Here is a 12,220-nt window from a genome sequence, read left to right as displayed (position 1 = left end):
AACTAAATATCACTTTGAAGGTAGAAACACTCCTCTATTTAATGAGAATAATATTAATAATTTATGTCGATTCCAAGTACTAATTTACCTTGCTTGAAAAGTGTCCACTGTTGCAAAGTTACGTTGCAAACGATGAATATTAACTAACCGCATCATCACCAAATGGCAGTACCATAAAAAATTAAATCACCCTTTTTTTATTTTAAGAAATTAAAGTGGCCGGAATTACCCCGCTTTCCCCTACCAAACAGACGAAACTTCTACTTTCAAAAAATTCTGAAAATCCACACTTGCATTTAATCCAGAAAAAAGAACAAAATTTTGTTCAATATTCATGCAAGAGACAATTATTTCATTTTTTCTCGCCGAAGAAAGTAACTCGTAGAAATGTTTGTGTCATCAATCAGACACTCTCCCTGCGTGTAACCCGTTTTATTACATGCCAATACATCATGGAAGAAATTCCAGGACGAAAGAAGAAGAAAGAAACGCGATAGAAAGAGAGATATCCTCGAGATGGATGAGGTTCGTTCCCTTTTCAAGGACTTGACGATCTCACTCGATGGGATCGCTACAACTGCAAACAATCCTTTGGTTACATAAACGAAAAACTGAAAAGGGAGACAAGATAAATCGCGACGTAATATTTCGACAGACCTGCTGTAAAATATTATGTAAGCGCGGAAGATCAGAGGAAAGCCCTTTTGCACGTTGTCTGCTTCCATCAAACTTCAATATTTGCAAGAGGTTCCAAGGCTTATGGAATTTAGAAATGTTCTTCACTCTTCGAGATTTAATAGACAGCTGGTGCATTTGGTGCATGAATTTTTCCCTTTATTCCTTCGACAATTCTACGAGTATGGAATATTTGTAGATCTTCATTTTTTGGAAATTACAATGATAAAATTTGTTTTTTATTTTTTGAGAAAACTTTCGAGTATGAAATTTCAGAATATTCTGCTGTTTCGAAATTTGATAAGTACGGTAATTATGAACTGATATTATATATTCATTTTTCATGGAATTGATGAATATAGATAATTAAATAATTTCATTAAAAATTCCAAACCTTCTCTGTCTTCTTCTACTGATTACACAAAGATGATCTTTAAAATGATTTCCTTCGCTGGAAATTTAATAGGTAGTACACCTTTAATTAATTCCAGGAATGCGAAGTTCAACGGAAACCTTCATATCTGTTAATTTAATAAAATATTACTCTATTGTGAATTTACTATTAATGTAAATTTAAGGACCATACACATATTTGGGGCATACTCCCAATTTACGCAGAAAGAAATCAATTTTTTTACACTTTCGAACTGGACTTAATTGCAACTTTAATTCTCCATATTCCACAATCGTATCGAGGAATCAAGCAACTTGAATCGACTCGTTATCACGATAGCGTGCATAGCGTGCCTCGAAAAAGTCACGCCACATCGTCAGATAAAAATAATTCAAGGGCCAAGCTTAATTCGCCGTGAACTGATTAAAAAAAAAAGTTCCTAGTTAACCGACTTATCCGACTTTACGCTCGCGCGTTCGTGATAGACGCTCGAACATGCGGATACCTGTGGCTCACGCGCCACTTCCGGTTTTTCGACTGCCGCGATAACCTTCGGGAAAAATCCTCGAGATCTCCATCGAGTTCGTCATGAAACGAATTTTCCGTTTCTACGGGAATATTTGACGTAGGACCTACAAATTGAATAATAAAAACAATTTCTAGAATTAATAATTTTAATAATAATAATTTGAAAAACAATTCTTTGTTCACTGGTTCTGAAATGTGCCGAATTATTCGTTATTTACTTAATGGTTATTCAAATTTTTCAAAACAATTTTCTTGCCCCCCCCCCCCCCCTCAAAAAAAAAAAACTTGTGCACAAAGATCGAGTTACCGTTGAACGAGCGATTAGCCAAGTCGTTTTATTTAATGTTTAGTTCGAACGGGTGTCGTTCTAGGTGTACGGTTTTACACTATCTGTCGACCTTTTTCTTTTCTTTTTTGAACAGGCAGCGCCTGTGTAGATTTTTGCTTGAATTTGGTGTAGAGTCACCTGGCGTAAATCCGCCCTATACTCTAAAAGACTTTAGAGACATTAGGTATCATAAAAAAGAAATTTGGTAATTAAAAAGGAAGTAGAAGTCATGCAGGAAAAGTTGCAAAAAACCTGCTGAAGCCAATTAGACTATCTGTCGACCTTGTGCAGGTAACGTCGGTTTTATACTAGTTTTGGCACCTTGCTTCCGACCAATGGTCAAGAAAAGGGGCCTCGAGTCGAGCGTCGCTTCATGGGTTTTTCCCCACTTCGCCCCCTTCCTACCTGTGACGGTTGCTTGGCGTTTTGGTTTATAATTATAAAGGTGTTTGGTTATGATAATAATAATATCTAATAATAATGTTAATAATAATATAATAGTATCTAATTACAATAATGTTAATAATAATATAATAGTATCTAATTACAATAATGTTAATAATAATATTATCATAGTATATAATAACAATGTGTGGGGGAAAGGCAGTGGGTTCGTAACACCAACATTTCATATTGCACTATCTAATACAAACAGCGCCAGAAATTGAATAACTCGCTCTAACCATGAAACCGGAAAAACCAGCCGGGCGAAATGGAACAGTTAACCGGGTGTCTAACGAAAAAATACGATTACACATTTCAACAGGCGGAAATAAAAGCGAATAAAAACAATTTCCCCAAGTACCAGCTCTTCCAGTTAAAAATTGATCTTTTCCTTTTCACTCGATTGTTTACGAAGCTCCGATTGCTCGTCAAATTTAATCACATTTATATGTATCAGTATGCAACAACATGCGTTTCCACATTCGATGATGGGAAACGAATCGAAAAACAATCGACCCCTTAAAAAAATTCATTTACTCTTCTTCTTGTGTTATCGAAAACTTGTTTTTAAAAAAAGCCTTTATAATTTATGCCGGAAGGATTAAACGACGACAAGCGACGATTCTAGATTCCCAAGCGACACCCCTCCCGCCCCCGGCGCGATCATCGCAGTATCGTAAAGCTTTGTAACCGTCGGTTTTAACAAGTTTTACTCGGCGCGTTAAAGGAAAGGCAACTGTTGGCAAAATGTCGTAAGGCCCGTTGTGTGTGCCTACGTTTGAAGGTTTCGCGGCTGGCAAACAGAATCTGTACAAGAGTACATAGATGGCCGTTATTATGCTCGAGAGTAGGGATATTTACCTGGTCACGCGAACACCGTGTCGAGACCGCTCGGTTAAACGCAGGTTTATCGTAAACACGATAAAAGTATTCGACGAATCGACCTTTCGATTCGTTGAAACGCGATCACTATTCAGATCTCGTTTGTAGGATAGTTCAGTCGCCCCGTTTAACACGTTAAGCATGGGCCATAGATGACCCACGTGACCCAGTGTTACGTTTTCAATTTACTGACATACGTAACGAACGCAACAACGTGGACCATCGATGGAATTTAATCTTAAATAATCGATATTTGATTATGAAAGAAAATGCGAAGATTATCGTAATATTGAAAATCCACCGAAAAAATCCAACAGCGACAATCAAGTATCTTCTGCAACCTCTTATACTGTTTGTAACTTTGATGTAACTATCACTCCTGAGAAAAGTTTTATTTCATCTCTGAGGAAAATATCGGAAGTAACGACAACCTTTGCGGCTGCACACCGTGCTCTTGATAATTTTTTACGACTTTCCCATAAAACATGGGTTTATTCCTTGAGATGAATCTAACCGCAATTCTGCGTTCAATATACGCTGGAAAATTTAGAGGTTTCGCGGGAAAAAATTTCCGATACCGACGTGAAAAGACGGAGAAAAAAATTGCAATGAAAACTTGCTCTTGTACAACTTCTACAAGAAAAACAAAGAAATTTAGAGTGCCTTTGAACCGTGAAATTTTATGATAATAGTTTCTTTTTCGCAAATTCATCATGAATCTAATTAAAGCGAATTTCACTTAAGTTAAGGCGTACATATAATTTCTCCCGTAGAGAAAAGGAGGGCCGATTCCAGTCCAGAAGGAAACCATCAAAATGGCTGCCAAAAATAAGATTATAATCCCATCGTATATTTTAGGATGCTGCAAGCACTTTCCACAAGCTATTCATCTGTCACGTATAACGATGAATAGAACGTTCGATTGTTGGTCAGAATCGTACGTAAAAACACAATAAACTCAGCTCGTTCTTTAGTACCCGGCAAAAACCCAAATTATACGGTTAGCGTATAATAGCACTGACGTTTATTAATAATAAATAAACCTGGGAACTGTAGAGACGCCAACCAGCGAAAACGATCGCTTCGTATGAAATTTCAAGCCACGTTATTCAATCCCATAATTTCCCTTAATATCTGCCTACTCACTTCTCGCGATATACCGAAAGCTTGTCTATTCGCTTTAATTAATATCACGAACAATTCTTTCTCGCACACCTACGCAAGCACTCTCCATAATTCTCATTGATATTTCCCGTTGAAATTGACGTTATGACAAACGAGATACACGTAGTCGAATCGACGAAGGCACGGGCCTCAAGCTAGCCAACTTCAGGTCCCCAAAACAACGCGCGCTTTTCACCACGCGCCATGTTTATTTGCAAACCGCTTGCACGGTTGTGACATTCAAATAAATCGCCCACGATTTTTTTGGAATTAGGTTAGGTGTGTGGTGTGCGTACGTGTCCCAGCGAGAATAACAACAAACGCGATGTATCAAGGACGAAACGTGCTCACTTACCCGTTTCTTCAGATGTCTTCTCGTCTCCCTCCCGCGTGTCACTTGGTCCGTTTACCTCTCATCCTTCCTCCTCTCGATGGATGAGACACTGGACGAGAAGAACGAGCCCTTTCTGCTTCAATTCGAGAGGGAAAGGAATCGTCCTGGTCGATTAACCACTGCCTCGATTCGAATTAAACACCAGGAGTCAAACAAACGAAACGAAGGAATACAAGTGACTGAACTATGACCAACTTTCAGTCTAGCACACGAGATACTACTTTACACGAACTAGGCGCGATTCGTTCTGTTATGTTTCGTTTACTTTCGTGTGTTTTCATAGCACACGTTGTTCGTCGCGCATCCCGATCCACGAATACCTTAACACGTACTACTTGGTTGACTGACGAACCTCGACTGCCGCCCTCATGCGCGGATCGTTTTACGCCATCCCCACCAGAGTGCACTTTCCCCCTCCAGGGGTAGCGTTTAGAATGTATCTGTAAGAAGTCCGTGGATCCTCTTTAAATTGGTCACCCTTTATATGCCATTCCACCTCAAAAAGCACGTTTTTTACCACTGTCGTTGATTTCTTTCAAACTCGATACATTTATTGACAGCAATGAGAAACTAACTTGGGTGAAATTAATAACATAATTTCGCTGAAAATTACAAAATCGTTCACACACCCTCGTAATAGCAAACAAAAATGGTGATCACTCTTATTCAACTCGAACGAGAGTAAATAAGACTCAGAGCTTTCCAAGTGATATTTTTACCCCGTCGAGACAGTTTAATCGATAATCAATCTTAATTGCATCGAAAATAACAGTTCTTTGACCGGATTGAACGGATCAGATCTCGATTTAACGGAAACGATGTTTCTTTTTAAGGTTTCTCGGAATTGATGTGTTTTCAATGATCGAATACATCGTTCACAACGACACGACGGATTTTCCAACGATCCAGAGCAGAGAAAATGCGGGGAAGCAAGCACATTACGCGACACAATGCCGAGAATCGCAGTTTGATACCGCAGACAGCTCGTTAAAACTTTCATGTCGAAATGTTCAGCTCTGCGTAACGACTCTAACATGATCACGCTCGCTATATGAAACGAGGAAGAATTTGTTAATTAATTTCGCAAGAACGGTGGTCCGTGTTTCGTTTATTCTAACCTTGCCCTTACGTGACAGTAACGTGTATCATTTTGCCCTCATTTTTTTTTTGCACAAGTAATAAAGATGTTAAATAAAAAAACATAAAACAAATAAAATTTCGAAATATTTCGTATTTATTTCGTAATTTTTATTGGAAAATATTTTATCAGAGAATTGTTCTCTATGTTTCTAAATCTTATCCTGTTAGAATTATTCAGTGAACTCTCATTAAACAATGTCAGTAATTTCATTCCAACTATTATCCACTTTATTAAACTTAATAAAAAGAACTAACTAGAAAAATATCCGATAGTTTCAGAATTATCATTTAAACACTGACTACACAATTACTCGATCAAAATTACTTAAAAGATTATGCAACTTTTCCATAATTATTTTTAACAATTTTTTTTTTTTTTTTTTTGAAGAATAGCTATGAAATATTATACATGACTGAAGTCCGTGAATGTGCTTCATGAATTGTATCTTCTTGTGAAAATAAACTGAGAGAATTGTGTATTACTACAATTATTCTACCTGAAGAATAAAAGTTATTGTGAAGAAAATTTGCAGAAGAATCTTATCTGAAGAAGATGAAACTGATATTGAACAAAGGACACATTGCACAAAGGCTTTGACATTGTAACGTGGTATAATAAAACTCCCACAGATTTCTTTCTTCTTCTCCTTCAAAGAAAATTCTTCTCCCATTAGCTTCGAGAGGGAATCTCCAAGATTATTGGCATATTAAGGTATAGCGCAAAAATATACACACAAAAAGAATTGAATGTTGTTCTTAATGCGCAGTTTCCAAAAGAATTTCTCTTTTCCTCGAAAGCTGCTTATTTATTGAAAGCTTTCTTCTGGTCTTCTTCATCTCTCGAATCTAAGAGGCACGAAGAATTTCCACCACTTGTTTCTTTCTTTCGTGTACGTTCCGCGAGAATTATTCGCTTACTCTATTTGCTCTTGATGCCAATTTATTTTCTCTTTATTTGCCTCGTTTTTTCGCCCAGCTCTTTTTCTTTCGGTAATAGCGAAATTTCAGTAAACTTTATCTAATATCCAACGTTTACCTTCTCCTTCGTTCTTCTCCATACTCTACCAACGTAAATTTCTCACCAATTGCTTGGTAAACACTTCTTTAATGCTATTCGAGAACACTAAATGGTCTACTTTTTTCTAAAATGATGAAAATTATGGATATTGAATGGGGTTCTTCGTTGAATGATTGAAAATTGGGCACTATATTTTTATAATTCAACATAGTGAAAATTCAACGATAATTATTTTTTATAACTTCGTAATTTTTAATGATAACAAGTGTATGGAATCATAATTTTTTACAAATTTACTTAATCAAAATTATTACATTATTTATCCAACAATTAAAATATTTAAAAAAAACCAACTATCAAAATTTTCATAGTTTAACCTAAACCTCTTTCTAACACTCCAAAAGTTTCAATATTTTCTAAACACAATTCCTTACAAAACAATCTCCCAAAAAAATCACACTTTCATTCACCATTTCACACAGATCAACCATGATCTCTTGAAACTATTCTCTCCAACCTGCGGAAAGATTCTGATATTATCACTATACTCTTCATTTTCTGCATTAACTTCTTCAAGGATGGCTTTTCAAAGGGGTATTCTAGTCTAGAGTGTCATTTTATAGTCCTTCTTAGGGATTTTTTTGTAAGGAAAGTATAAGTTTCTTAGTATCGGCATTTTGCATACGTATTTACTCATGTTTTAAGAAAGTTCACAATTATTTTCAAGTGAAAACAATCAAAACTGTCCGAATTATACTTTAATCCTATGTGAATTTTGTTTTAATTTTATTTCAAAAATGTGAGCACCGGTAACGCTAATTTTATGGGTATTTATGCGCACTATCGGTACAGTGGCAACGTTATCGCGAAACAGATCAATTCTCCCACGTAGTTTGCTACGAGGGTAATAAAAATGGTAGGTTAGAGCGATATTTTATGCGTGATATCTTAAGTGTGAGATTTTTCATTCGTTTTTCAGCTTTGACGTTGGAATTTTTGTTAGTGGAAATTTGCATACAAAGCTGCGTATAAGAAATGGAAACGTTTAGAGTTACACCAGAATGGTAGGGGGAGTTCCCTTAACGCCGGACGGCACCTAATATCGGACGTTAGTTGTACCTGCAATAATTGAAACGCCACCGAGCCGTTATTCTGCGTATCTCCTAGAGGAGACAAAAGGAATAAAAATAAGTTTTCTTCGCGTTTTACTCGCGCGTGCACAGGTAGAAAGATTTATTTGAGAAAAACCTTAAGCGTCCGGCGCTAGGGGAACTCCCCTTATACTTATGACTGGGGACTGCATGTCGTCTTCTTTAACCATCTACAACTTCGTCAATCTTACGAATTCGGAAAAATCATTCGACAGTTATACTTCTGCCAATGTCTACTTTCAGAAAATGTAAAAACATTCGATTTTTGTCGATCTTTTTTGAAAAGTCTAGACTAGAATACCCCCTTAAATGCTAGAAAATAGTTTCTAATTCCTTAATCAAAATTAAGAAACACACGTTTCTCGTTTATACTGAAAATTTTCACCTCAGGGAAAATCATTTGAAATTATTTTAATTTTCATCGTTCACCATTTTAACTCCTCGAATATTGTAATTTTCAAACAAACTAAACGTGTCCTTGAAGAAGTTAATAATCCTCTATTCTTCACATTCGGTAAAAAAAAAAAATCACCAAATGGTGTTCTAAACCGTTCTCCAAAGGAACGAGCTTTAAGAAGTGGTTCTACTTCCGCCTGTAAGCAGTAGGGTAGTCAGTGAGGACGTTGCCAGTGGAAAGAATTGCTCCTGGTCCGCCTAAGATTCCTCCTTTATTCGCCAACCAACCATTTCCGCCGAAAAATCCAGCTGGATCCAATCTATTCGTGTAGAATCCGGAATCGTTCACTCCTGCTAGTTGCAATAAATTATTCGCGTTGCTTAATTGCTTCCCTTTTATTTCCCCACGACCACGTAAGCCAAGATTGCTCAATATTTCTTTCAGCTGAGTCACACTATTCTGGATACTCTGAGGGTTGATTTGAAGATTTTGTGCTAACGGTGTTAAGAACCAGGTGATGAAACTTGGTTTCGCCGTGGTGGTTTCTGACTGGAATATCATGGTTCAAGAGGTTTTCCAATTAAGAGAAATTCATATAATTGGGAATTTAAAGAAGTAGAGTATTTCGTAGGTTATATAAAAAAGGAATTTTATACAGTTTCTTTTTATAATAAAAATCATTGTAACATAGATTTGTATAATTACTGCAAAATAATAAAATATATCTTTCTCTGTTTTTTTTTTTTCGTGACATAATATTGATTATAATAAAAATCATTTCTAAAATAGATTTTTACGAGCTGTAGGAAAAAAAGAATTTTGAATTGAGTTTGCTTGAATTGTTTGAGTTGATTAATCGAATAGTTGGAGTAACGATTTTATAATTGTCTAGAATTGAGAAGTATCTCTTAAAAATGAAGAATTACGAGATCGTAGATTATATTTGAAATTTTTGATTCCTTTTTCACCTATAAAATGGAGAAATTTGTAGAATGAGAAATGAGAATAATGCAAGTATTAATCATTTGCAATGGTGTAACTGCAGACAAGGAACAGATTTACAATCTAAACTTCAGGATTTACAATTCTGAATCATACGCAATTTTTTTTTTTTCTAAAAATGTTAAAAAAGCCTTTTACTTGCATTCTGCATTTCTGAATGAAGTATTTGTGAAGAAAATAAGAACTCTAATATTTATACTTCTTGTTTCCTTTTCCTACTTTTCTTTTAAGATCTTGACGTTCTGAGGCAAGTCTATCAGATCTAGAAAAATTCAAAGGCAACCACGGTAATTCTCTCTAAACAGATAAAGATACTCTCGTTATGCTGGTTTCATAGTCCATGTTATGCAGAGCATAAAACACGATTTATAGTTCACGAGGAAGTATTTTATTTTATTTTATCGTTACGAATAGGAGGCTATAAACTTGAGTGCTTTATCGTGTACGAATCCTGCGAATCTACCTGTACTTTGCAAATCTATACTCGTTGAATGAACAACTATTACCATCGGTACACTTACACCTTGATTTACTCCGTCTTTCAAAGTTGACGTCACAGTGGCATCTTCGTCTACTATCTCCACTTCTGTTAGTCTCCCTTCTTTATCGATCTTGTTAGCCCGATCGTCTGTCAACCGATCTATGGGCTTTCCGTGTATCCCACACACCTAAACGTTCAATTTTCAAAAAAGGAAAAGGGACAAATAAATTGATACGGAGAAATATTTAATTTTACGAAGGTGTGATAAATAGAAGAGAAACTTAATAATACTCTATAAAGGCACGATATGAATAAATAATAGAATATTTAATAATTTTCTGAAGGTGCACTAAACAATAAGAAAGATTCTCATAAATTCAAAGGAAAATGAATACGTATCACAGAAAAATTGTGCAATGCCTCAAAGGCACAATGTTCGACTTCCACGAAGACTAATAAATCTCTAATATTTAATACAATTCTCTGAGGGCGAAACGAATAATGAAAAGTCTTAATGAATAACACAAAATTCCCAAAAATATCATGGATTCACAGTGAATCATAAAAACTTCGTATAACTTCAGAAAAATGGGATGTGCCACACAAAAATTGAATAATATTTCATAAACAGGATTTTCCATAAATTTTAGGAATACCGAAGTGTCAAATATTTATAATAATTCTGTGACGATACAATGAATAATAAAAAATCCTAATAAATAGCACTAAATTTCTATCACTTTCACGAATACATGGTAGATCATAAAAAATTCTCACAACTCGAGAAAAATTGGATAAGTGTTACACAAAAATTGAAGAATTCTTCAAAAACTCAATCTTCGATTAGGCTGAAATCTCAAATATTTATAATAATTCTCTAAAATCACAATGAATTACAAAATATCCCAATAAATAGCAGAAAATTTCTATCAATTTTATGGACATATGATGAATGATAAAAACATGTCACTTCAGAAAAATGAAATTAAAGTCTCAAATATTCCTTAAGAAAAAAAGAAGGAAAGAAATTATCCAAAATATCTTACCATCAAAACCAACACTACAACCGAGAACATTGTTCGAAGCGTTTACTTCTCCGCCGATTCTGATACTTGACGAGTGGGAAACGCGTTTCGAGGAGTCAGTTGTTTCCACGAAGCGCAATAATCGAGATACAACCGTGTGGTTGCTGTAACTGTTAGCTTTACTATATACCATTTCCTCTACACGGAATTCCCTTTATCGAATGATGGTACCCACATAGCTTCCAGATAACAGCACAATTACCAAATTATGCCTGCCGCACGCGTACCAAATTTCCACGCGTCTTTTCTATCACTGTTTCAGTGAAACTCGAGCGCTCGTTCTTTCACGTAATCTTCACTTCCGTTTGTTACACGTATTTTCATCGTTGGAGGAAGGATTTCATTCAACGAAAGACGATTCTCGCCGACTGCTCGGTCGATTCTTGAAACTATACGGAGATTTCGGAAGTTTAAGTGAAGCAGAAAGACTATTAACGTGGATTCTGATTGCGAGAATAAGAAATTTTTTGAAGAATGAGTGTGAAGATAACGATTTTCTCTTTCATCGATACGATGATTTATTTTAATCGAGTTAATTGGTATTAATTGCGGGGAGTTAGGTGAAATCTCTGTGTCAGGGAAAGAAGACTTTAGAAGAAAAACCTTATGGAAGTTTTACGGATGAAAGCTTTTAATCAAATTTCAGATTCTTATTTAATTAATATTTCACAGCACGAGGTGAAGGAAATTTCAATGGAAAATGAAGCTTTTCCAATTCACAATTTCAGATGTTTACTTCATTAACGTATCGCAGTTAATGGTGGAAGAAAAGAGTTTCAGACGCAAGAATTAATAAAGCAAAGACTTATTTGACGTTTCGAAGCGGCAATACTCGATTGCGAATGCCCGAGGCGATTGTCTCAAGGAACCGGTCGGCCTTTTCCCGATTCTGATCAGCCAAGAGGCATAACCGAATCACCTTGAGCGTGCATCAGACTCTCGACCTTTTTCTCTACTCCCCCGTGAAATCGTCACGGCGGCCTTGTGCAAGGACGCAGTCTTTCCGAGAACGAAAGTCCCGATCGCTTGATTGTTCTCCGTGATTCACTCTCGCTCGAACGCATTACGCGAATACCCAAGCGATCTCGAAATAAATAATCAGCCACCAATCGAAAAGGAAAAAGCAACGTTTCAGAT

The 12,220-nt window shown here is 36.0% G+C and overlaps 1 protein-coding gene across 1 annotated transcript; it reads right to left on the bottom strand.

Annotated features, from left to right (window-relative positions):
- Positions 1-8,701: 8,701 nt before the first annotated feature.
- Positions 8,702-11,216, bottom strand: LOC108572474. Its single transcript, XM_017934714.1, is given in 4 exon segments — positions 8,702-9,060; positions 10,041-10,185; positions 11,045-11,134; positions 11,136-11,216. Coding segments are annotated over 4 exon segments (675 nt in total).
- Between the last annotated feature and the right edge of the window lie 1,004 nt (positions 11,217-12,220).

The sequence above is a fragment of the Habropoda laboriosa genome, unplaced genomic scaffold, assembly GCF_001263275.1.
Source record: "Habropoda laboriosa isolate 0110345459 unplaced genomic scaffold, ASM126327v1 scaffold65, whole genome shotgun sequence".
In the NCBI taxonomy this organism is placed as follows: domain Eukaryota; kingdom Metazoa; phylum Arthropoda; class Insecta; order Hymenoptera; family Apidae; genus Habropoda; species Habropoda laboriosa.
This window is presented reverse-complemented; position numbering and strand designations above follow the sequence as displayed.